Genomic DNA, 26641 nt, shown 5'->3' with positions numbered 1-26641 from the left:
CCCTCCCCCACCAAGGGCAGGCCTTTCACAAAAGCAGCCAGTGTTCAGGACAAGGGGGGGTGCAGCTGGGCCACCCGAAGGCAGCCTGCAGGGGAGCAACAAAGCTGGCAGGGGGTCGTGCCCTCGCTGAGTGTAAGGCTGGACCACCTGCCAGCCCGGCCAGAGCTGGCGACCGAGACGGCCCTTTGGTGGGAGTTTCTAGGCCAGAAGGACCGTGCGGGGACCCTCAGCAACTACTTTAAAGTGCTTTCTGAAGTGTAATCGGTACCACTGCTACGGCTTATGCACCGGACACTGTGGTCCCTGAAGTCCTCGTTCTAAGGAAGCAAGCCACTGCTAGCCATTGGTGCAGCGGCCCCCAGATTGTTTTTGTCTGCTTCCCTCTGCCCGTCCATGCCCCACTGCCAGGTTCAGCAATAGCGTGGGTTTAGAAGAGCCACACACCCGGCCCTGCCACGTCACCTCGATCACACGCATCTTTGCAGAAGTCAGTGCTTTTGTCTCAGAGAGATGTTTTGGAAGCTGCCGTCCCATATATGAGCCTTCCCACTTCCCGAGATCACGAGCTCCATGTCACACGCCCCTCTTGCCCGTGTCTACAGCAAGTGCCTCTCTTCTCCTCCCGAGCCTGGTTTGGGACAGCAGAGTAAAAAGTCCCTAAAACACGTTCACCTCCATTCACATGGAACTTCGTAACTCCAAGTCACGAAAGACTCTACCGTTCATTAATTAATGTTTCTACTTTTTAATTTTCAACGCAAGGTAGGACTTGGCTGGGACACAATGAGATTATTGTGATGAGGAACAAATTACAGAAATGACTGTTTCAGAACTTGCTGGTTCGGAGGAAGACCTTGTAAACAGCAACATGGCCCCAAACCAGAATGGCAGCTTTTCGGGCCTGGAACTTTGAGAAGGTGCTCTTGGTGTCTCTCCCCTCCTTCTTTCTGCAGAGAATAGAAAAAGAATTACTTGCAGTTTACACACGTGTGCCCGTCCGTGCCCTGTGTCGGGAAGTGTTCTGAGATGCTGCCCGACTGGCAGCCCCCCGTGGCGGAGCCCTCGTGCCTAACCAGGTCTTTTGTTCTCTCTCCAGATAGCTGATCAGCTTCCTTGGATTTTGCTGATGACACAGGAGAGCTTTGCCTGAAGATGGAAACACTGGAGTCGGAGCTGACCTGCCCTATTTGTCTGGAGCTCTTTGAAGACCCTCTCCTGCTGCCCTGTGCGCACAGCCTCTGCTTCAACTGCGCCCACCGCATCCTGGTCTCGCACTGCGCCACCAACGAGTCCGTAGAGTCCATCACCGCCTTCCAGTGCCCCACCTGCCGCCATGTCATCACGCTCAGCCAGCGCGGTCTAGACGGGCTCAAGCGCAACGTCACCCTGCAGAACATCATCGACAGGTTCCAGAAAGCCTCCGTGAGCGGGCCCAATTCCCCCAGCGAGACCCGCAGAGAGCGGGCGTTCGACGCCAACACCATGACCTCCGCCGAGAAAGTTCTCTGCCAGTTCTGTGACCAGGACCCGGCCCAGGACGCGGTGAAGACCTGTGTCACCTGCGAGGTGTCCTACTGTGATGAGTGCCTGAAAGCCACTCACCCGAACAAGAAGCCCTTCACGGGTCATCGTCTGATCGAGCCCATTCCCGACTCGCACATCCGGGGGCTGATGTGCCTGGAGCATGAAGACGAGAAGGTGAATATGTACTGCGTGACCGATGACCAGTTAATCTGTGCCTTGTGTAAGCTGGTTGGGCGGCACCGAGACCACCAGGTGGCGGCTTTGAGTGAGCGCTATGACAAATTGAAGGTTAGTCCGATCCGCCTCAAGCCAACCCCTTTCTGCCAGCAAATGTCATGGAAATAAAAGAATGAAACGTGTATTTGCAGCTAGCTGCATGGCAGGTGAAGGTTTTCTCTTCACCTTTGTTATCTGATTAGTTGTAGCACGTTCTTTGGCAGCCTCTATACGTTACACAACAAGGGTATCTTGTAAAAGCTGAGCGCTGCTTGTAACGTTAGCGTTGTCAAGGTGAGAGCGAATTTGAAAAATCTGGATCATGTTCAGTCCTTGCAGTTGAGAGAGAGCGAGAACAAGAAGGAATGACTGATAAAATCAGGCTCTGGGCAGGTGGGGGGCATTTATTTTCCTAGTCCTCGGGGAGAAGCGATCCCCCTGCCGCCGTCCCTGAGTTCAGTCACTGCACAAACAAAAGGCGAGAAGGAGGAAGGCCTGTAGCCAGTGTGGGGTTCGCGAGGACCTGTGACCCTTTATTCCCTGTGGAAGTGAACCCCAGCTCGCAGGTGAGCGGCGCGTCTTGGCTTTGCGGGGATTCCTGCCCGTGGGGGCTCCTGCAGGCAGGGCCGTTTGAACTGCACTTTCCGCATGAAACAGTTGTTGCCGTCCCTGGGGCTCGAGGAGTGATGACTCAAGTAACTCTTCATCAAATTAAAAAGTCTCTCTCTAAATGCGGGTAGCGGCCAGAGCAGAAATAAGCCACGTCTCCAGACGTCTATCGCACTTCAGGCGATGCTGGGGCTGGTGACTGAAAACCCAGCTGAGAAAGTTTGCTACGGCAGTGAGACGCTTTGCTCGCCCACTCATTTTAGCTCACGAGATGCCAATTAAAAGACAAGGAAGTATAAATTAAGGGCTTTTGGTAAATATATATTGAGTCCTTCCTCTCGGAGAAAACACCTGGGGTTGTGGAGCAAACAAAACGAATCACCCCCAGCGCACCCCTCCCCTTGACCAAAGGGCCCCATCCCCTCCCCGCAGCGCTGATGAGCGGGTGTGTGTGCAGGCCTTGTGGTTGACTGTGTGACGGGGGTTCACAGGCCGCATCTGGGATTTGGCTTTGCTATTTCGTGACATTGTGAGAGCAGTTGATGTCCCCAAGTGAGTCCCTGCTTCCAGATGTCACCTGGGGACCAGAGGCAGCGCCGGGGCATGCGCCTCCCTGCAGGTGTGCAGCGCGACGGCCCATGCATCTGTAAGCACGGGAGCACGTCAAGGCCAAGGGTGTAGAGGCAGTGACCAGGGCAGACAGATGCCGACAGGTTTGTGCGGCAGTCGCCAAAAACACCCCCATGAGGGGCCGCACAGGCGATGATGCGCGGATGCATCACGCTTCTAGAACAAATTCTTCAGAAATTGATGTGGCTATCAAATTTTAGAAACCAAGACCATTCCCCAGCCCCTATTTTGGTTGGGGATAGAATTTTTGGGATGATTGGAATAGGGGGAGGGCATGGGGGTGTTTTCCCAAATGTAAACATGTCGGGTGGTGTTTTTCCCTTCATCAAAAATGTTCTGTTAATGAATGAACAGGCCACGTGCATGTGGCTTGTTAAAACACTGTAATGTTGCATGTTCAGCTTCTCCTGACTTGATGTTTAACCCCGGTGGTCGGGTTCTGGGATGGCTTGGGCAGCGTCACAGAGGAGCTCTTCATTACTCACACACTGTCTCCGCGCTGGGGGCACATGTTGTCATGCTCTAGTCCTTTCTGTGACGAAAGTGAATCGCTTCAATTATGAGCTCCGCACCCTTGTCTAATCAAGCCAGTGGTCTGTGGTCCACACTGTCCCTAGGAGGGCCTGAGCATGAACGATGTCATGTGTTTTACATCTAGTTATGGAAATACAAGCATATAAACGACACCCAGCTCACCGGAGCACATTTATTTACAGCCATTCCACAAAATGTGCTTATAAGCGTTTAAGTAAGTAACATACTGACATAGCAGTTTGGTCTAAAACATGCCACTTTCGTTAGAGTGAAAAGAAGCTCATAACAGTATGTGGCGTCTGTGTGGTGGTGATATTTCCGTTATTGAATATTTATTAACATATGTACATCCTTGGTTTTTTTAACCTAAGTATAATATAGACATTGATTTTTAAAAAAAGATTTATTTATTTATTTATACACACATGCACTGGGTACAGTCAGAAGCGCGGGAGGGTGAGAGAATTCACCAGAGCCAGAGCAGGGAACAGAACAGGCAGACTGACGAAGTACACTGCTGAGGGGAGCAGCGGGCGGCAGGAGAGGTCTGCGCGCCATGTGGGACCCTCTCCAGTGGCCGGGGATCGAACCGGTACTGCAGAGGCTGCGGGCAGCTTCGCAGCCCAGCGCTCAACCACTGCGCCACCAGGGGAGGTCCATTGACATTGATTTTTTTTTTAAGATTTATTTTTTTATTTAGGCATACAAGAACTGGGATGTAGGCCCGAGGTATGGGGGGCGGTGAGACAGAGTGGGAAGCAGAACAGGCGGATCTACTGAAATACACTGCTGAGGGGAGCAGCGGGCAAGACAGGAGAGGTCTGCTGCACCCTGTGGGTCAGCTCCCAGGCTGGGATTCAAACTTAGGCCACAGCGGTGATAGTGCTGAGACTTATACCCTATACCACCAGGGAGGCCCTAGACATTGGTTTTGGAAGTGATAGCATCCTGGAAGGACTAACACCAAGGCGGCATATTTTTGTTCATGTTACTTGGGCCTGAAAAAGTACATGTGTTTGGCCCGTGTATTTTTCTGAGGCATCAGCAACTCATAGAAGTAGGCTTGTAATGATATGGAGACACAAGTAAAGTCTAAAGAAATTTGAGGTTGCTTTCATTAATAAGGCAATAGATTTGCTTTACTTCCTAGGCTCTGTAAGCACTTGGGTATCTTCTGTTTGAAAATGTTTCTGTCGTTCTGTTAGTAAAAGTCCATCCTGTGAATGGGGAGTTCTGCAGTGATTATGAGGAATATTCCTTACAGCAACATTAAATGTTGGGGGACATTTTTACCCATATTAGGGTCTCAGTGTACATTTGTTTTTAGAAAGAAATGGACTCTGCTTTTCTACACTATAAGTTTTTTCTAGGCATACAAGGAAAAAATTCCAACATGTAGAATTCATGCAAATAAAATCATCCACATCATCTGACATTGTCAATAATCAGAGGCTTCTAGCAACTGCGCTGGAAAGCTCTCATAAAATACTGAAGCAGAGAGAAAATGAAGCCAGCATTTCCTGAACTCTATTTTAAGATTAAAAAAGAAAGTCTTCCTGCCAAATGCATAAGTCTCTAAATGGAGCGTATCCTAATGTGGGCCTTTTTGTATCATTTTAATTGAATTTTAAGAAACCTTTCAGGCCTCCAAACTTGGATTACAAGTTTGGTTTGAACCACGTGACATATAAGAGAATTTAATGTAATGCATTCCAGAGTTTTCAAGGAATTACAATGCAGTAATTCCTTCTTCTTCTGTTTCTACATACAGTGTTGGCACTCTTGTTTTGTTTCTCTTGTTACACTTATAAAAATATACAAATTGAGAAAAATTGACCTTTCCTTGCCCTTCAGTTGCAGCCTGGCCCCCACTTCATGCTAACTGAAGTCGAGGTGCCATTGTTTTGCTAGTCTGACTCTAAAGGTTGGCTGAGGACATTTATTTGTCTAAACCCGTCTCCATGGATCATCCCGTTGTAATTTTGTGCTTGTTTGATGAAGGTTCCAATGAAAACTCCGGCTTCCTCTGTAGCCCTTCTCATCTGGAGGTGAGGCCATGGGATTTCACTCTTCCGTTTCATTTCTAGACTCTATATTTTTGAAAGTCTTGTACTGTGTTTGCAATTGAGAAAGTTGTAGTGGCTGCTGAGGTATTTCTTTACGAGTGTTCTTCAGAATGTCTGTAACTTGTTTCTTCTTTGAAAATAATAGCGGGTGTGGCACAGATTCCTGAGAAAGGGGTGTGTGTGTGTGTGACTGAATGAGAGAGAAAGAGAGAGAGAGAGAGAGAGAGAGAGATGCATGTAGTGGGTGGAAGCCAGCTATGCTGCCACAGCCTACCATCGCCAGGCTGGGCCCTCAGCCACGGAGCTCTCTGGCGGCACGTCAGTACTACCCATGCTGAGAAGCCCCTATGTGTGACAAGAATTTAGTATTTATCACTGTCTTGATTTGCTTTGGCTGCCACACCAAGGGACCACAAGCTGGGTGGCCTGAATGACAGAAATGTGTTGTCCCACAGTCTTAGAGACTAGAATCCCAACATCCAGGTGTCAGGGGCTGCTTCCTTCTGGGGGCGGTGAGGGAAGGAGGTGCTCTCCCTGGACCTTTGTCTCCCGATTTCCTCTTTGGATAAGGACTGTGGTCGTGTTGGACGAAGGGCCCCTTCACCTCCAGTGTGATGTCATCATGGCTAGTTATATCTGCAGTACCCCTATTCCCCAATAAGGTCACATTCCAAAGTACTGGGGGGGGGTGGTTAGTTCGGAATTTCGAGGGACCGTCATTCAACCCCTAAGAATCACTGACTCCAATTAGGTAGAGACCTTTGCCTCCCACTGCTCCCGTTCTCACCTAAGACTGACCCCAGAGTCTCACAGGTAATTAATTCTCCATGAATACTTGTCAGCTGCTTCGGTCATGATCAACTACTAGCCCGAGGTCAAAATTTAAATTCATGATAGTATCACAGGTCTTCATTCTTACATGAGACAAAGCATTCTGTGAGATCATTTCTAAGTAAGAGCAGAGCCAGATAGCACCTTCGATATAATCCAGACGCACGGGAACCATGACTTTGATCTATATTGGGCTTTGTGGTTTTAAATTTCATGGTATGAATTTTGATCCACTAGATTGCAAGTTGTGGAATAATTCACCTTCGTTTCACGCTATGTTGTGAAGGACGCTGCATAGACCCATCACACCTACTATTTTGTTTATCCTCCCATCTACCGTATGTGACGTAGACATTTTTCTGAGAGATCCTGAAAGTAAGCAGTTAACATATTGCCTCGTCAAAAAAGGTACCGTGAGCAAACGCTGTCGCCCTCTTTGGAGCTTCTAGCCTAGTGGAGAATTCCAGCAGGGAAGTAGTTCCTCTGTTGGGAGTGGAGAGAGGCACCCCACATCCAAAGCAGGGACCCCAGCCCCAGACCCGAGAGATGGAGAAAGTCTCCCCTCAAACGAACCAGTGCACCTACCTTGCCCAGCTTTTTATTTGAAATCACGATTGAATTTACTAGATGCTTAGAAATTCCCTGATAACAAATCATCTTTCTTATTTTTACCACCTAGGATATCCCTTGTGCAACCCTGTATGGTTTTTTCAAACAAGTTCACAATAATCTCAGGGTAGATTTTAATCTAAAATATAGATATACCTCACGACATTTCACTGGGGTATGAGAATAAGTCAGATGTCTGTCTCCTGAAATGTTTTGGTTATGTGGGGTCCCTTCAGCATGCAATTCTGCTTGTTTTTATTTCACTGAAACATGTACACACACGTAATATTTACTTGCTTACTTCAAGTCTCCAAGTGATGAAAATACAGTTTCCAAATATTTGCAAAATATTGTTAAGCCTGCATTTTCATTTCTCAGGGTGATACAGAAGTCCCCTCGGGAGACAGTGAAGGAGACCTCTCCAGGGGGTGTTTTTCACAAAGAACTCAAGGCCTCATCCTTCTCCTCTGTCTTCATTCCCTGCCTGCCCCTGCTGGTCCTCTCTCCCCTCCATCACCTGCGCAGAGGCATGTATTATTGTTTGATGATTTATTGTTATTGGAATCACTTTTGATAAGCTCAGAGAGTTCTGGAAAATGCACAGACAGGAACCCAGGCCCCTCTCAGTCCTGTGGCCGGGTAAACAGCTGCAGCTCTTGGGCACGTTGCTTGACTTTCCTGGCGGCGGTTTTTACTCTTCTGTAAAACAGGCCTGGCAATGGAGTCACTTGTAGAGACACTTGGGAGAACAAAATAAGATCTGTCCTGCAACCCCTCAGCCTGGTGCTCGGCCAGAGGAAGCCTGCAAGTTTAGACCACGCGGATAGACGTGAGGACCCGGGAGGGGGCGGGGGCTGGCCTGGCATGACGGTGAAGGTGTAGGCTCGGGGTGGACCGCCGGCCGGGGAGTGTCACCAGGGCTTGTGTTACTTGTTTGCGGGACGAGGGTCCATGCTGTTGCTTTCATGTGCCCTGGAGTTTTCCTTCTGAAGCACTTGGCGATGGGAAGAGGCCCAACAATGAAGAAACACTGTTGAGGGACATGTTCAGGATTGACGGGCTAGAGAAGCGTGTCACGATTCGGAGGACGAGAGGACTGGTCTTGAGTAGTCAAGAAACTGGCTTCAGGGTGGTGGGACTTAAGCCGCCTTGACAGATAGGTGGATTATGCATCGAAGATGAAGAGTGAGGCGTGGCCCGGGAGGGAGGCCAGCAGAGACCTGTTGGCAGGGATTGACAAGAGCGCTTCGGGCTTCTAGACAAAGCTGGCTGGAGCGGGCCGCTGACTGCAGAGCCAGGGGCCATGTCGGAGAAGTCATGTCGAGGGAAGTTCCTGAGAGTCTCAGTGCCAGAGTGAGGGTCTGGGGCCTCTTGCCTCTTCTCTGCAGGGTAACACAGGAGTCGTTTTGTTCTGAGAGAGAGGCTGATGTCTATTTTCTTTTTTTTTTTTAAAGATTTATTTTTAAATAATCTTTTAAGGGTGAGAGAATTCACCAGAGCCAGAGGGGAGAGCAGAGCAGGCAGACTGACGAAGTACACTGCTGAGGGGAGCAGCAGGCGGCAGGAGAGGTCTGCGCGCCATGTGGGACCCTTCTCCGGTGGCCGGGGAGCAGCCGGGGATCGAACTGGCGCTGCAGAGGCTGCGGGCAGCTTCGCAACCCAGCGCTCAACCGCTGCGCCACCTGGGAGGCCCTGATGTCTATTTTCTGAAGGGAGGATGCAGTGAGATCTCAGAAAGGATTCGCATCACTGTGTCAGCAGAAGGGAGAGGGACGTTATTTTATGGGGGAGAGACACATGACTTTAAATTTTGTGGTCTCTTTTCCCATCGGCGAGGCGAATTGTATCATGGGTTAAAACTCCCCCCACCATCAACAGGCACATGCAAAGGTGTAAGACTCTTGCCCCTGAAGATTAGAGGAACTAAGAGGAATCGTGGCTGGTTGGTCCTTGGAGCCAGGCATGGAGGTGCTTCTGTCCCTGCTTTCCCAGGGCAGCGACACGGCCATGGCCCGTCCTTGTTTCTTCCAGCATCTCCACATGCTTTTGGGAGGGTGCCTTCAAACTGCAAACCCAAGCACCGTTTCGAGCCCAGAGCACCCTTGGCACTCACGACATTCCTTCCCCATTCTGCAGATGAGGACATTGGGGTAAAGGGGGGTTGTCCAGAGCCCCTTGGTTCTGCGTCCCTCTCCCACTTGCTGCTGCAGCTGAGGGCCACAGAGCGTGGGTCAGTTGCTCGTGAGTCTCTTTGGAGGCTTGAGGCTGAACCCAGGGATTTTACCATGATTCTTCACACACTCCTGGCCTGGCCACAGGCCACCGTCGTGAGGGTGGGATGTGGTCTGACCACAGGTGCTGAAAATCACTGGGGAGACGACTCGGGAACGCCGCCTTGAACAGTTAAGAGAGTGTGGATTGGGGGGTTCTTGAAGGGTCAGCAGACCTCATGCTGGGGGCTGGGTTCATGCTGAACGGCCCAGGTGACCTTGGGGACACCACAGAGGAAAGGAGATGTTCTTGTGGGAACCAGTGCTTCATAATTACAACTGCAGGGCTCCCTAATTTCCCTCTGAAGCTAAAATTTTCCTGGATGTCTTAACAGACTGATAACCAACTTGAAACACGTTAAGTCAGTCAGCATAAGTAAGGAGGAGCTAGTTGTGCGTGGAATTTGAATTTAAGCTGAAAAGTTTTAAAAGAACATAGTCCGTGTTGACCAGCTTCAGAGCTGCAACCAGTATAATTGGCTGAAATTGTATGAGCTCTGTTCCTGTAGTTCTTTTTCCTTTCACTTTCATTTGCATTTATTTTATGCTGAACTCGCTCCTGGACCAAAAGTTTTTGTTTCTTCGGTCTCTTCTGGGATGGCATTTTCTTCTGGGCCACCTCCTCTTCTGGCTTAGGGCCGGGCAACCTGCTCTTTCTCTGTCGGACCCATCTCTCCGCTGCAGGGAGGGCGCCCGGGGTGGGGGTGGGGTCACCTGACGGGGCCCTGTGGATGCCGGGCCCCAGCTCCAGCCTCTGTTCACCTGAGGGAGCTCCTGACCAGAGAAGCACCATCCAGGCCCTGGAGTCGGCGTCACGTACGCCACATTTAAGCACGTGCAGTAAAAGTTGAGCACTCTGGGCCACCCACCCCGCTCCAGCCACCGCTGGCCCGGGCACCCTACCGACTGCACCTGCTGATGCCAGGATGGCACCGCTGCAGTAGGGTGGCCTCCTCTGGGTCCGGGGTGGCTTGTAAGTTACGCACATCCTCGGTGGCCTGGGCGGTTCACGGGTGTTCTTGAAGTGAACCCGAGGACTTGAACCTCTTGACTGGCACGACCTTGTAGGGTCTTCCGGGTCAAGTGAGTGGCGAACCGTTTCCAGAGTCAGCTGAGGCCGCTACGGGAAGAGGAAGTATAGTCCATTTATTAAAAGCTGTGATATTCAAAAGTCTCTTTCCTGCTGTGTCATTGACAAATTGTAAATTAGATTATTCTTTGAAAGACTGGGGAGTTTTTTTAAGGCCCTGCTAGGTAGATAATAAAGAGAACACGAGAGTGTGAGAAAGTGACTGTGGACAGAGAAAGTGACCGCGCTTTTCCTCCGGGCGTGTGCTGTGAGTGTTCTGGAGAACGCCTGACCGGACTGCACTTTGCAAATGCACTGGAAATTTATTCACTTTATTTGTTGGACTTTTGGACGTGATACTTGAGGTCTTTGCGTACCCATGAGGAGAGCATTAAAGCAGACAGAGGAAAACACATTTTCTATTTCCTATCAAAAAGAACAAATCTATAAAATGCCTAACACAGCGACTGGCACATGGCAAGCGTTCCGTGAACACGAGGCATTATTGCATCTGAGCATTTACTGTTACAATAAAGGCTGCGGGGGTGTAATCCGATCGTGGATTTCCTGACAGTATCATAAATAACTCAGTGGTTGCAGGGTCGAGTTGTGTTTCTGGCTGACATGGGAAACTAGAACAACCCTCGGGAGAATTATAATTGGGTGGAAACTTTGATTTGCCCTTCTCCCTAAACCAAGTTCAGTGGTAAAGTGGGCTTCTGAGGAGCCGCGAGTGGTGCCCTGAACAAAACGGCTTTAAAAACAAGCACCATTTTCACGTCCATGGAGGGTGAACTGGTCTTGCATGTTCCTGGCTTATCTGGCAGACTCGAGTCGGGGTGTGATGGAGGACGCTGGCTGTTTCCTAGGAAAGGGAAGCTGGCACTCGGGCTCACGCCACGGCTGCCACATCTGGACTCATACAGACACACGAGGCAGACACAGGTGCGTGGCACGCCGGCTGCCGGCCCAGTCACCGCCTCAGTTGGCCAACTCTCTTTGTTGTCGTAGGTTGCCTCGGAGGGTGGGGCGCCAGCCGTGGTCTCCCTCAGCGTGGGAAGGCAGGGACGGGAGTGGCTGGGCCTGGGGGTGGGGAGGAAAGCTCTGAAGCAAAGGGGTTGGCGCCCTATGGCGATGCTGCCCTGGGGGGCCCATTCAGCGCTCATGGGGCAGAATGCACGGAGGGGACTGCTTCCCCTGCTCCTCCCGTAGGGGTTCCGTGAGCTCGTGGGGGCGAATCAGGAAAGCGATGGCTTGACCCCCATTAGGGTAGATGAGACTCTTATGCCTGCACCAATATGGAAATCAGGGAGAGCTTCTACGTCCTCTGAGACCTTGTAACGATCTCCTTCTCCATCAGCTTCCAGAAACATGAACCTTGGTGTATTCACCCAAGGAGTATTTGTACGTAGCCAGTGAGGCCAGCTCTGGGGAAACTCCGGGGATGCAGACATGAATAGCACAGATCAGCTGTTGCTCCTGGGGTCTAGATAGCATCACAGTGTGTGACAAAAGGCCTGGGAGAGGTGTGGCGCGGGCCGGGAGGTAGTTTGTAATGTGAATAATAGTCCCAAAGCACTGACTTGCGTGTTGCTCTGGAAATTGCATCATTCGCAAAACTGATATAAAAATCCATTTCAGTGACAAGCCATGTTGAGAGAGGACCAGCAGCGCCTGCAGGCCCTGCGTTCCTTTGGCGGGCAGAACAGGAGGGCTCCGGTCCTGAAAACCTCCGGGCCAGACCCTGTCTTACTGCCGGTCTGCCACTCGCGGGCTGGCTCTTGGCTCTCCTCACGTGCCTTCCTCAGACGCCGTTTCCTTCCTAAACAGGGCTAATAGGTCAGGTAAATATCCAGGCCCAGAAGCAGTTTATGTCATTTCCACTCCGAAAGGGCCCATCGCTAGAAAGACTTTATGAGAGGCCACTGAGGAAGTGCCATTGTGTCAGCGACCACCTGGTGGGCTTGCTTTATCTGTTGTGGAATTTTTACAGACTTAAATGGGGATGAATATCCTGGCCTTGTAGAGAGGTTGCTTTCCACACCCCCCCCCCGCCCCCCTGTGACCCTTGACTTGGCTGTCCGGTCCTGAGCTGCTCTTGATTAGGGTCATCGGATTCAAGGCCAAAAGGAGTGAGATGGGCTTTCAGGATCATGCTCAGTGTGGCCTGTTGCTTCTGAAAGATCTGGGAGACCTGGGGCACCCATATGAACCCCACCCAAGTCGCTTGGAGATGCTTTCCTTGCCCCTGGATTGCTGAACCAAGCTCTAGAAGGTCCCAGCAAACAAGGGGTCGTGCCCACTTATATTGTTCAGCTCATGTGACGTGGGTCTAGCCTCTCTTCTATTCTAAACATTCATCTGAAAGCATATTAGACGAGACCATCATGTTACCTCCATACCTCTTGAAAAAATTCTTGCCGACCAGGGCTGGGGGGTTGTAGAAGGAGGGGGGCTTATCTTTCAAGATGCTGCTCTAAGTTGTTTTGAGATGCGGTTCGAGGGTATTTGTTGATTCAACACCGAGAACCAGCTATTACCAAGAATAATAACTAGTATTTGTAAATCTCCAGATTGACAGTTTGCAAAGCACTTTCAAGTATTATTTGATCCTTGGGACGGCCGTGAATCTCCTGCAAAAATATGGGACTGCTAATACCTGCTCATTAGCAATCTTGGGAGGATTAAATGAGATAATATAGGCCCAGGTGTCTAGCCCAGTGCCTAGTGGGTGGGAGAAGCTCAGTACATCGGAGCCTCTTTAATGATGCTGGACACAGGGCCATGGAGAATTAAATAGCCTAATTATGGTTAGAGAAATTAAAATTCTGGGCTCAGATCCAGGGGCCCCACATTGCCCCTGACTAATCATCACCTTTGATAAAGGCAGAAAGAACTAGAACTCAAGACATGCCCCACTTCCAAAAATTAGCAAGAAGGAAAAAAAAACTTGGATGATGGAGAGACAAAGTGTTTTTGCCTAACTTTTGACTGAACCAAAATGTTTCCCCTTGAGTGGTGACGCCATGGTTGAAAATGATCTATATTCTGATACAAATACAATAAAGAAGTAAAAACACGAAAGGTAAATGTGGAAACCCTCGTGGAATAATTTTTGTTTTGTTGCAGTGACGCTGAATTACTCTCTGTTCTTTAGCGCCATTCTCTGTACGTGTCGCATGAAGCACATGTCCCACTGATGATCCCCTAGCTCATTTTATCGCTGCAAATGTCGTTATTTATTTGCCCTGGTTAAAATGCAAATTCAGGGTCTTGGCCTTTGAGTTTGACATTTTGAACATCTTAAGAGACCTAGATGAGCTCTTATTCATATTTAGTTATTTTTGGCAAAGCAGAGATACAAATGAAAGGTTAGTTGGTGGCGAAGATTTTGGGTCTGTTAACCTGTCCTCTTTCTAGGATGCTTCTCAGCTGGAATTGGAGATTTAAATGACTTTCTTTTTTTATTTAAATTTTATTTTTATATTCCCCATACAATTGCAACCCCCTTATTTTGACCCCAATCCCTCCCCTTCCCGCCCCCCACCCTCCATAGAGTGTCTCTGGTTCATAGTTGTTTGTTGATTTTGATATTTTCTTTCTTATAGTTATTCATTTTCCTGGTCCCTTATTTAGGTTTTCTAGATTCCTGCTAGGAGTGAGACCATCCGGTATTTTTCTTTTTCTTTCTGGCTTATTTCGCTGAGCATGATCCCTTCCAGCGCCATCCATGTTGCTGCAAACTGCATGTGTTTATCTTTTTTGAATGCTGAGTAATATTCCATGGTGTATATGCAGCACATCTTCTTGATCCAGTCATAAATGACTTTCTTAGACCAGCACACCGCAACCATAAATGTCCACAGGAACTGCTCGGGAGTCTTGTTAAGGTGCAGGTTCTGGTTCAGCGAGTCTGAGTCGGGCTTGGAGTCTGATTTCGACTTGTGTGTGTCCTCGCCATTTTAGAGCGGTGTTGGTTAAGGAAAAATACAAAACCAGCTCCTCTAAGTCTCGTGTCCTCTCTACCTCATCCTCATTCCTCAGTTAATTCAGGATGAAGCCTGAGGAAGTGCCCTTGAATATTGCTGCAACCGCGCGAAGGTACGGCGTGGCCCTTGGGATGTGCTGGACAAAGGGTGCTCTCTCCGTTGCTATTGTTATTCCCTGCAGGCTTCCATCTTCCTTCCTTTGTTCCAGATGTGAAGCCTTTTCTGTCGTTTAAAGACAATACATGTTCTTCTGGAAGTCAGACGACATAAAGTTTCTGTAAATAAAAGTGAATCATCTTCAACTCGCCCATCCCTGCCTCTGCTAACATCCAGATGAGCTTTAAAGGACCAGCTCTCGGCCCCCTGAGAACTTCTCTAGTCTACCTTTTTTTTTTTTTATTTTTTTTATAGAGGCATGCTTTATTTATTTGTTTGCTGGTTTGTTTGTTTGTTTTTGTTTATACATGCACTGGGTACAGTCAGAAGCGCGGGAGGGTGAGAGAATTCACCAGAGCCAGAGCAGGGAGCAGAGCAGGCAGAAGGACCGAAGTACACTGCTGAGGGGAGCAGCGGGCGGCAGGAGAGGTCTGCACGCCATGTGGGACCCTCCTCTGGTGGCCGGGGAGCAGCCGGGGATCGAACCGGCGCCGCAGAGGCCGCGCGCAGTTTCGCAACCCAGAGCTCAACCGCTGCGCCACCGGGGAGGCCCTCTAGTCTACCTTTTCATAAACTCTCTAACCGCAGACATTCCACATCGCCTTCACCGCCCCTTCATCATAACCCAGCACCCCAAATTATGTCATAAACCTTCTTTAGACACAGGCCTTTCTACCCCGATTATTTGTTCCTGTCTGAAGCCCAGTGGCTCTACCTTATTCTTCTTTTGTGTCTGGTTACGCAGACACTAGAGCATTTTAAAAAGCTGCAAAGCATTATATCAGTAGTCAGTACTCGTTGAAACAAATGGAAGCACCATAATCATTTCATCAGTTTATGGTCTCTACCATGTCGGTAGAATTTCCCCCATCAGATAAAAAAGGAAAAGCAGAGCCCACCAGCCATTCTTTTGAAGGTCGAATATGTAAGCAAGGGAAGTATTGCCTTTCAGGTGCGGTGTTCATTTTTGAATCTACAAATTGCTCCCCAATGACTTCTTCCAAGAAAGTGCCGTAAAGACGTCATTTGATTTAAAACTAGTTCAGGCAGAGGTGATGAGATATTTGTAACTCACAAGGGATTGGATAAGATAATACTGTTTACATATATATTTGTCTCTGCTCACTTTTCATGTACACATTTTGTTCTCTGCTGCCTCAGGATGGAGTTATATTTAATTCCACTTTGGGACAAGATGATAAAAACATCACGAAAACCTTAGGTTAAATTAAGTCAATATACAATCATCTGATTATCACAACAGGGGGCTGGTGCTGGCATCGAGTGGCTCAAGGACAGGGATGGCACTCAGCCTCCTGAATGTGCAGGACGGCAAGGGCCCTGGTGTCAAGGGCGTCAGGGCTGAGACACCCTGAATTGATCCAAGCATCTTTGCCAGCAACACAAAGAGAAACGCTCAGCTTCACTCTCAGAGGCACTTCCTTACTTGCGTAACCTCCAAATCCAGATGTATTTTGCGATGTAGAAAGCTCCACCCTCGCAGAATCCCCCTGTTGCCTTCTGCGGATACCCTGAGTGGCAGTCTGGCAGCCCCCCAAGGCACGGCGCACAGCAGGCTCCTTCTACCACAGGCCCCCAGCCCATCTTGAGCAGTCTGGGCCTGCACATGCCATCCTTCGAGCTTTTGCAGCAATATTCAAACCCCCCAAAGGCTTATTTAATATGCTTTAATCCCTTCCCAAAACATGACTGAGGTGCACTTGATATTATCTGCTATCCCCCAGATTTCCTAGTGATTGCAGCTCGTGTTCAGGACCCCATCCCAGGTGTGGGGAGTCTGTAGCGAGCCGGCTGGCAATGGAGATTTTCACCCACTTGGCTTATATTTGATGTATAATAGTTTTAATTGTGATATATTTAAAGGGAGTTATTTCACTAGATCAAAAGTTACTCATTAAATCGGTTAGTCTATTTTAAATCTGTCTTCCAAGGGAACCCTTCTATTTATATAGCTCTGCATTTTTATTCGTGCAGAACTGTAGAGGCAAAACGCCTTAAATCAGAGATTTGGAATGGCATAAATCAAGTGTGAGTCTTTAGTGCTCAGGCCGAAGTTTCTTAGGCGTGATTTCTGAGTGTGTGTTCCTGCAGGCACAAATCGCTTATTTCACAAGCGATCAGGTGGTGGGAGCCTGCGCTGGCAGGGCCATCGCCACTGTCTGGTCTGCAGGATCTTCCTTGATGACATGTGGGTCACCTTGAGCAGAGGCCCAGCCCCTGTAACGAGATCCTCTGGGGCTGTAGCTCAGGCCCTGGGATTTTCCCAAAACTCCCCAGGTCACTCAGATGTGCAAACTTGGTTTAAAAAAAAAAAAAAAAAAAACACTTCAGTCTGGTCCGACCAACCATTTACAAGTGGGGAAACTGAGTCTGGTGTGAATTCAGAAAGGCAAGAGTCACCTACTAAAGAGCCAGCTCCTAAGCATGGTCGGCTCTGCAGGCCACGTGACTTCCACCGAAACTGCCCAACTCCGCCCTGACACGGGCGGCCAGAGACAGTCCTGGAACTGCAATGGGTTTGGTCGCATGAAACCATCTAAATGCAGGTGGCCTGCCGATCTGGCCCGTGGGCCGTGGTTTGCCAACCTCTGATTCAGGTCTCAAAGTTCAGTGGGAAACCATATATTAGAGTACAAACTTCAACAAATGCTCTTCCATTTGGTACAATCTTCCTATTTGAGTCTTTGTCTGTAACATCCCCAGTTTCTGTAGAAATAAGTACCTTGATGGACATTAAAATAAGTCTCTCAGTGTAGATACACTTACTCTAATGCACAGTAATTTTCATTTTCTGAGTTCTTAGGATAGGTCTGCATTTTGAAGGTACCTATCAAATTTAAAATAATAATCACAATTCTCTCTTCTACTAAAGTCATACAGTCAGTGATATTTCTGTTCAAGAGATTTTTTTTTTTCAACTGGAAGTTCAGACAATAAGAGGATGTGATCAGATTACCAAAGCTATGAGGACAAAAAATTTACTGGAGAAAATGGATCTGATTTTCTTTTCAACCAATGAAGAAATCAATGGTAAATCTCTGATTCTTTGTCTTTGTGCTGACGACATGAGGGAATATTTTATTCAGGTTTCTTCTGAATAAATCTGAACAAATTTGAATTTTATATCAAATAGAGAGACCTCTAGGAGCCCTTGGCAGTGGCCATGGAGTTAGGCCGAGATGGTGGAAATGATGCCATGGCACTTCCTGTGGGGACTGATATGTTGGTTCCTGGGACCATTTGCCTCGCCTCCTGCATATGTGCCTAAAAGTAGGTTTCTTGGGAGCTTAAGAAAAAACATTGAATCTGGTCATTTTCCTTGCAGATTGACTTACCTACACGCGGCAGTTACTATATTTTTGAGAAAAGATATCTCTATTTTTTCCATGTTGTGTCAAAATAGTGCATCCCATAAAACTGCTTCCTGTTCTGGAAAAATCACTGACATATTTGCCAGGATAAGCTAACTTCCCGTCAGTGACTTCTCTGAATAGAGAAATATTAGAAATGGTGAAACAAAATCAATTTTTTTCACACCGGAAGTCGCCTCAACCATCTCTATGACCCTCCTCACTCTGATACCTGCCTTCCACGATGTCCTTCTCTATAATGCCAACAAGAACTGGGGCCTCATGGGAGGACATTATCGATAACAGAGACAAAATAATAATACAGAGATAGCCAACATAGAGAACAGCAGCATAAAGAGGTGCAGCATAGAAAGGAACCTTCTAGAGAAGACATGGGAGATGAAAGTAATCCAATACTCCATCTGACCACGTAAATAATAGCGTTTATATAAAACTGGTGAGGCCTACCTATACTAATTATAATATGCATCATAACAATAGGTTACTTTCAGCATTTTATGCTTAAGTTATGTTATTTTTTTCTCCTCTCGTCCAGTTATGTGATATTCAGAAGGTACTGGAAAGTGGTTGAGATGATCTGTTTTCCTCTCTGAGTTTTTCTGCCATAATCTTCCTGGTATTAATAAGTTTTATTTTTTACTGAAGTAACATTGCACTGTTTAAGTTTTCGATATTCATCACGGAGAATCAACATTAAGTTCACCATTAAAAATCCAAATCTTTTAAAAAAAATCCAAAACTGTTCCTCACCATACCACTGTCCCCTTTTCCTGATGAACACTCCCTTCTTCCTTGCCTTTATTTATTGTCAAAACTTTTCTGTGATCCTGTTTTGTTGGAGGAGGTGTGTATTCCCACCAACCTGAATTGGAGTGTGTCTCTGCTGTGATGGCTTTAGAACATCTCCAAAGCTAAGTTTCCAAATTATAAAGCTGCTCCATGAATAACTGCCTCTCCTGAGCTGTGTGAGGATTACGTGAGACTGCATCTCCAGTGCACTGAGTAGAATAATACCTGGTGCTCCAGAAACCTCCAACAGTCATCAATTATTATTCTACCCTTGATATCGTGTTGGGGTGTTGTCACAGAGCGTCTATGGGTAGGAGAAATTCATGAGGGAGGAAGACACTGGAGAACAATTTTGTCCCCCCAGATGTGAAGGCAGCTATGTCGGCATTTGCTTTCCCCACTTAGCTCACGCCATCCTGGGGAAACACCACTGCTGCCTTCACCTTCGATTCTTGAGACTCGGGGAGAGTCATGTTCCCAGTGCTGTTGCGGAAACAAGCGCAACACACGGTCCTCGTAACCGGCTTTCTCTGGAGATGTTGCAAGGCAACGAAAAACCAAAAGTGAATGAAAAGAGTTGACTTTTAGAGAAGGATGCCACAGCCACCAGAACCATGTGGGTACACATCAAGTCCAGAAGTCGAATGGTGTCACGGGAGGGGAACAGACTTTGGAATCAAATGGAACTGGCTTTGGAGGCCCAACTCCTGCCTTCGCGAGCTGTGTGCACTTGGGAACTTACCTCAGTCTGTTTCTCCATTACTAAAGCTTAGGGTATCAATTCATTCCTTATAGCATCATTAAGAGGATGAGATCAAAATATGCAAAATAGTTGGCATGCAGGATATGGCCAACAAATGGCAGCCACTGTTGTGACTGCGAGACTAGTAACCCAACTAGTAACCCAACTTCTAGTTTCTTTTCTGACTCCTGTTGTGTGAGGAGGGCTGCGTGGAGACAACGGTCACCACCTCCAGTTCTTTTTTTTTTTTTTTTAAGATTTATATTAATTAATTAATTTATACAAGCACTGGGTACAGTCAGAAGCGCGGGAGGGTGAGAGAATCCACCAGAGCCAGAGCGGGGAGCAGAGCAGGCAGAAGGACCGAAGGACACTGCTGAGGGGAGCAGCGGGCGGCAGGAGAGGTCTGCGCGCCATGTGGGACCCTCCTCCAGTGGCCGGGGAGCAGCCGGGGATCGAATCGGTGCTGCAGAGGCTGCAGGCAGCTTCGCAACCCAGCGTTCAACCGCTGCGCCACCGGGAAGGCCCCACCACCTCCAGTTCTAAATAAATAGGCTGTTACCTTATTCTAGCCCACCTCTCTAGCCAGGCTAGAACAACCAAGTGCTTTAAAATCAGATAAACTCAGGATCAATTTATGGAAAATGATGGTGCTATAAAGAAGAATGAGAACCTGGGTGTGTTCTCAATACTGCTTGTGGGGTGATGAAATTTGTTTTTTTTAAATCGAATATTGTCAAAGGTGTTGAGATTTATCTCGTGGTCAATAGTTAATCTGTGAAGCTGACAAATGCTTAACACACTCCTAATTGGATGAGAAGTCAGTAGACTTTGTTGCCAGGATATTATCAGGAAGATTTATGTACCAGCGAGTGTGTGGGAAAGATGATTGGTTGGTGCGTGGTAGTAGAACTAATCCTTCCACTTAATGAACTGGAAAAGAATTGCGCTAAAAAATTTTTTTAATCCAAAAAAAGCAAATTCAAATGTCAGTATGATGGTGCCTTCCAGTGTGACCTGTTTGGAGTATCTTGGAAATTTGTTGAGTCTGAAGTAGTGTTCCAGGATGTTCCACAATGTTATTGATCGTACTCAGTGGCCAGATGGGAACACAAATAGATTAGCACCAAGATCCCTCCATTATTAAGGAGGTTACTACCCAGTAACCTGGCTGCTAGGTTGAATCTGTGATCCTATTTTTTGGTTTCAGTCTTCTTTCTAAACTATCAATATATAGTAGTTGAGAGGAAGAATGCATTAAGAGCAACAGTTTCAAGTCCAACCCTTTTATTCTTCAGCTTTTTGTTTAGACACTATTTCTGCTGTTAATTACCACATGAAGTCCAAGTTCCCCACCCAGTCCTGCCCCTGACTTTTCATGTCTTACAACTTGTAGACATTGGTAAATAATATGCTACACATTTTTGAAGGTCTTGAACATCTATTCCAACAGCACAAAGTACCCTTTGGAGACATTGTGTACACTAGTAGCAATGAGCAAATGTTTCTTTTATTTTTATAATTGTTTTAGAAAACTATGTGATTGCCAAAGACAGCATACACATGGTCAATTTGGATTCGTCCCAGCCTTAAAAAAAATCTGCAAAACACATTAACTGTTATAATATATACAGTTGAGGGTTGTGTTTTTTTTTTTTTTTTAACATGCCTTCTAGCTATACATTTGTAATGTTTGATTTAGGTGAAAATTGTATGAAGAATTTAACTGATAGGATCCAGAAGTTTGTTAACCATTTTCAATGGCCAATGATTTTGCCAAATTCCATTCTAGGCGGTAAGAACACTGTCCATACTAGGTTCTATCAGTGGCGATAAAATTCCTCTGATAGATTTGACTCTCACGACCAATGGTCAAATAGCTCTTGGAAATAAATGAACCACAGTCCTGGGGCCCCTGCTTAGGTCTGAAAAGTCTGGTGGAAATGCCTAGCAAAGGAGCATCCCCAAAATCTTTGAAATAGTCTTTCTCCCTTACAATGCTCATCCTCCCACACGCCACATTTGTTCCTTTATTCTACTTTTCATTTATGTGCTCCAAAAATCCATGCTTGGGATTTTTGTTTTTTATTTTGTGATTTTAACTCATTTTGCAATTTCATTTTACATTTCGAAGATGCTTCTTGAGATGGGCACTAAGCTAGTAGTGCCCGGGCTTATGGATTTCAGAGCTTTGCTATGCTGCAAATTGCAGGTGATGGAAAACTACTTCATCGTCCTCCTTTTAAAAACTTTATTGTACTTTTGGGCTAAAGGAAAGAAGATGCCAGTCAAGTGACAACTTCCTGTTTTTCAATGTTGATGGACGTAAGGGCTGGCGTGCGTACCGCCTGCTTCGATACACTGGGAATAATGCTTTCTTCAGATTCAAGATTTAGGGCTAGTGATTGCAGATATTGAGAAGTTGTAATAACCAGTTGTAAATTACTGCAGGCAAGCCTTTTACTGTCTCCTGAACTCAGTGTTTTCTGTGTCTGTTCAAAAACAAGTGATTACTCATTTCATTTGCTAACACGGGTAGCAGCTTTCCTGGCAGCGAGAAAATGTGGCCCCGCAGTGACTCCCTTTCAGCACACGGCCAGGAGATGAGGCGGGCTTTGACAGAAAAAGAGGCCTATTGCCTTTGGTACGTTCCACAGGATGTCAGAATGCCATCCTTCCAGAAAGCTCTCAATAGAATGAGAAGTGTCCATCTAAGAGAACTGGAAAGTCTTCCAACTCCTCCCAGACCACACCAGCATAGCTCTCTAAGCTGAGAACACTGCACCCCTACATGCATTCTCAGGATTTGGGACTAAAGTATCAAACTCTGCCCTCACTCACCTGCCCTCCCCCACACATCCGCCCACTCACCCACTCACCCACCCATCCGGCCACTCCCTTAGCAAATATTTGTTGAGAATCTGTCAGAAGCTTGGCGCTGGGCACTTTGAATCCAATGGGAAAAGAGAGACAGGAGTCGTGCTCTAATGTCCTTAGGATACCCCTCCTCAGGGAGTTCATGAGACTGGCTACCGGCAGTCCTCGAGTTAGAAGAAGCAGGGGGAGTCTTGGAACGAGTTACCGGAGGACACCAGCACGGGGAGATATAACGCCCATCAAATGGATTGGGCGGGATCCTCATTGCCCACAGCATGTATTCAGCTTGAAGGGAACCATCTAAATTGAAATAATAGATCATGATCTAGGACCCCAAGGATGAGATAGTGGATCTCAGACATCCAAGGACAAACTGACTCTCATACTTGGAATCAATGCATCACACTCCATGACTGATCTATCTTAGAAGTCCATCTTGACAAAACAAAATGTGCCTTTCCTCTGGGTACGCCGCCACGCTGCTGCACCTGTGCTGCACCTGTGCGTTATACCATGATCCCACCAACCTCTCCAAGGGCACGCCATGTTACCTTTGTATCCTGAGCACCAAGGATGCCATTTTTCATTAAGCTGACATAAAGGTCCCCTTAGATACATTTTTAATTTAAGTTTTTGACAGTTTGGCTATTGAAGAAACTGTAGCTGCAGAGTGTTGGCTTTCATTTTCAAGAAGCTGGTTAAGGGGTAACATTGAGGAAGCCGTGCTCAATGAGTTCAATCTTGGAGAGAATGTTAAATAGGGGGCCTTTTCTCTCATTATCATTATGTAAAATGAACTAGCATTTGCAAAGCAAAATCAGATAAAAGTAAAAGTCACAGTGCGAACACGTGGTTGAAGCAATACTGGAGGTCATGGCTAGTGTAAATTCCCTGATTATTACCAGACCAAGATGAGCTTTATTTTAGGAAGATGGCTCATTAGTAAGTCAGCCGTCTGATCTACAGCCAGAAACACTATCTAATGATTTCATTCCTGGATTATTTTTAATATATAGAATTAGAGATGTATGGGAAGTGTTTGCTATTATTTTAATAGCCCAGTTTCCTCCTAAATTGCTTTCATTAAGTAAAATAATGTTGCATTGGAAGAGAATGTATATTTTCTTAGTAGTGTTTCACAATGCCTTGTCCTGCAGTTCAATAAATCATCTTATACCTGTCAGCACCTATAGTCTAAGATTTATTGTCTGGTCCATTGAGTAGTAGATAGTTCCTTGGCCAGGGAGCAATTTATGAAACTAATTTAATCAGAGTGTTTTTATAATATAGTGAACTCTGGCTTGATGTCTCAAATAGGTATTGAAGTCTTCAGAAATGTATCATATATTCGTATCCAGTGTCTAAGTAGAATTAAGATTTGGCTTTATGTGACTTCTGCTATAGACAGGAAATCTTCAGTTGCATTAATATTATTCATGTATTTTTTTTTTAAATCGAGTGAGCACGACTAGCCCCTCTGCTAGATTCTGAGCTTCTGTGGGGGGATGAAATAAATTCTGGGGTAGCGAAAGATATAACCAGCTCAGAAGCAGCAATAAACATGGCAGTTATTGGCCAGTAAGGAATCAGTTTAAATGAAGTTGGGTGTTCATCGTAGCTGTTGCGTGATCATAGCTTTTTCTGCTGGGGAAATTCTGAACCTACTGTTGGTTTGAGGACTTTGCATATCAACCTAGGAGTTTGAGCTTGGACCTTTGAGAATGTGAGAGTGTCTAATACAAGCTTACTGGCAAGGTTCTTTGACCACACATGGACCCCTTGACTGGGCCAAAAAATAGCCAAAGGAAAACAGCAATTCATGACAGTAGATGGTTAGACAGGAGATTGTAGCTGCAGGCAGAGAAGGGAAGGCCAAAGCCAAGGGGTCTTTTAATGAACAACCAAAAAACCTTAGAGACTAATTAACAGAGGCAGGAAGGAGAGGTCAAAAGCCAAGTTATGTTGCACTCTAGCCCGGAGAATGGTAATATCCTCTGCAAAGATTACAAAGTGGAAAGAAATTTCAAAGGGGCAGATGATGTTAAGAAGCTGGGTTTCAAGTAACAGGGGATTGTCAAAGCTAGGCCTTGGTGGTGAGGTGGGAATGAGAGAGCAAAGCCTAGGTGAGACCTGAGATCTGAGATCAAAATTTGAATATTATTAGGACAGAGCAGAGAGTTGAGGCTGTAAAAGAGAACGTGCTTGCTGAAGTCACTGTTTTGTCATAATTATCTGGCGAAGGAAAGGACACCTTCTCATGAGAACCTGCTTGCAGGCAAAATTAGGTGGTGCTGACATCTGACTTGAACTGTAGCAAACGCGTTTGATTTGAAATTTATTCATTAGCTGTATAAGTGACACTTTATTCTAATCAAAAGTAACACACTGGAAAAAGACAGTGGTCAGTGGGAGGCCGGGCCTCCACTGGACAATTTGCTCCTGCCATTTCATTGTCCAGCTGTCTCTGATGTCATATTGTTAACATTCTGCCCCCCTGGAGTGTCCTGTCACTGTGGTTGGCCAACGTCACAGGCATTTGAAAATCAAGTGACAGAAGTCACACTAAAAAGTCCTGAGAGCAAAGTTTATCGTGTTTGCTTTCAGTTTCATGCATTTTGTGGCAAGGAGGCGCTGACTCCAGGCGGGGGGTGGGGGCATTATTTTTTCATCATAAACAGATGACTTTGGGTCCTCTACTGGCTGACTGCCCTCGCCCCCTTTCAGCACCACTTAATTTTTTTAAAGATTTATTGATTTATGCATACAAGAGCTGGGGTACAGGCCAGAGGTGCGGAGGGTGAGAGGATTCACCAGAGAGAATGGGGAGCAGAACAGGCAGATTGACTGAAATACACTCCTGAGGGGAGCAGCTGGGAGACAGGAGAGGTCTGCTGTGCCATGTGGGTAGCTCCCTGGCTGGGGATTGAACTCGTGCTGCAGAGGCTGCGGACAGCTTCATCGGTTGCATCTTAACCCCTTGCACCCAGGGAGGCCCACCACTTAATTTTTTAAAGAACAATTATAAGTATCACTGGGGCAACTTCATCAAGACTGATTTTTTTTTCCCCCGGCACTTTTGGAACATCTGAGTTCTATGTTTTTATTACAAAAAACAATTCAGAATTGCCAGTGGTGATGGGATAAAAAGCTTGCTTGACCGAGGCACACAACCATTCCTGAACCTTCCGTGTGCCATGAAGTTGGTCGTAGCCGGCCTCCTCCCGAATTCTCTAGTCCTGCCTGATATCCCACGATGCTTGTGCAGTGCCCTCTTCTGTTATGCTCACTGTCCCCCAGCACAGACTGGGGGAGCTGGGGCAAGACCCAAGAACAGGGCCTGATGGTAAAGGTTGCATAACAGGATCAAAAGGTGGCCGCGAGGGACATGCAGCCAGCCGAGGAGTCACCCCCACCCCTTAGCGTCTCACCCCTTTATCAATTTTAACACCCCTTCCCCCAAAGAGGAATGTTATGACATTCAAGTGGTTCTCAAGCTCTAGCACTCATCAGCATCCCCTGGAGGGCTTATTAAAGCAGCCTACTAGGCCCCACCTCTAGGGTCTGATTCAGCAGGTCTGGGGCAAGTCCAAGAATTTGCCTTTCCAACCAGCTCCCTGGTGAGGTTGCTGCTGCTAGTTGCTCCTTGTATTGTTTTGAGGACGCCTGGGCCCTGTCCTGGACTGTAGGGGTTAGGACGAGACTTGGCCATCCATGATTGTTCTAACCAGCAAGCCTCTTCCCAGTTGTCTGAATATGAGACAGTTTTCTCTTGCTGGGTTAAAAGCAAATAGCTTTAAAGGTTTTTTTTTTTTTTGAAGCGACATTTATTCTTTGACTTCCTCTTTAGCAAAACAGTGTATATGTAAACTAAAATATGTTCCAGGAAAATTAGTTCATTTCCGAAATACGTTGACCCTTAAATTGTCTTTAGTCGTGTATACACAAACCAACTCTGGGAAAATGGCTTAATATTTTCTTTTAAAGCTCTGCAAATTAAATAACTCTCCAGGGGTTTTTGTTTGTTTGCTTGTTTGCTTTGCTAGCAGACAGGTGGCCATAACTAAAAGGGAGAGAATACTGTGGGCAGAGATGCAAGGAATTTGTGCTCTCACTGCGGTCTCCATCACTGCAAATATCTGCGTTTTACCTTTAAGCCTGTAGAGGAGTTTGTAGTCTTCAGGGCCATTCTGCTGTCTGAGCTGACCTTTGAAAGAATCTGGACAGGGCAGGGAAGCTATTCTTTCATCATCAAAGTTCTTAATTTTCCCTTGAAATCTTTGATTTGACATATAAAAAATCTTGTTGAATGAGAAACATTTGTGGTATGTATAATGTATA

The 26641-nt window shown here is 46.7% G+C and overlaps 1 protein-coding gene across 4 annotated transcripts in view; it reads left to right on the top strand.

Annotated features, from left to right (window-relative positions):
- Positions 1 to 1152: 1152 nt before the first annotated feature.
- Positions 1153 to 26641, top strand: part of MID1 (midline 1) — a gene marked incomplete at both ends in the record, with an annotated part of 96137 nt that continues 70648 nt past the window's right edge. For 3 of the 4 annotated variants that reach the window (XM_084258344.1, XM_084258343.1, XM_084258342.1), the window contains one exon: positions 1153 to 1812. In XM_084258344.1, the coding sequence (XP_084114470.1) occupies positions 1153 to 1812 (660 nt within the window). The remainder of the gene's footprint in view (positions 1813 to 26641) is intronic. The other variant, XM_084258345.1, reaches the window with a different exon arrangement.

This window comes from Talpa europaea (assembly GCF_964194135.1).
Source record: "Talpa europaea genome assembly, chromosome: X".
Classification (NCBI taxonomy): Eukaryota; Metazoa; Chordata; class Mammalia; order Eulipotyphla; family Talpidae; genus Talpa; species Talpa europaea.
This window is presented reverse-complemented; position numbering and strand designations above follow the sequence as displayed.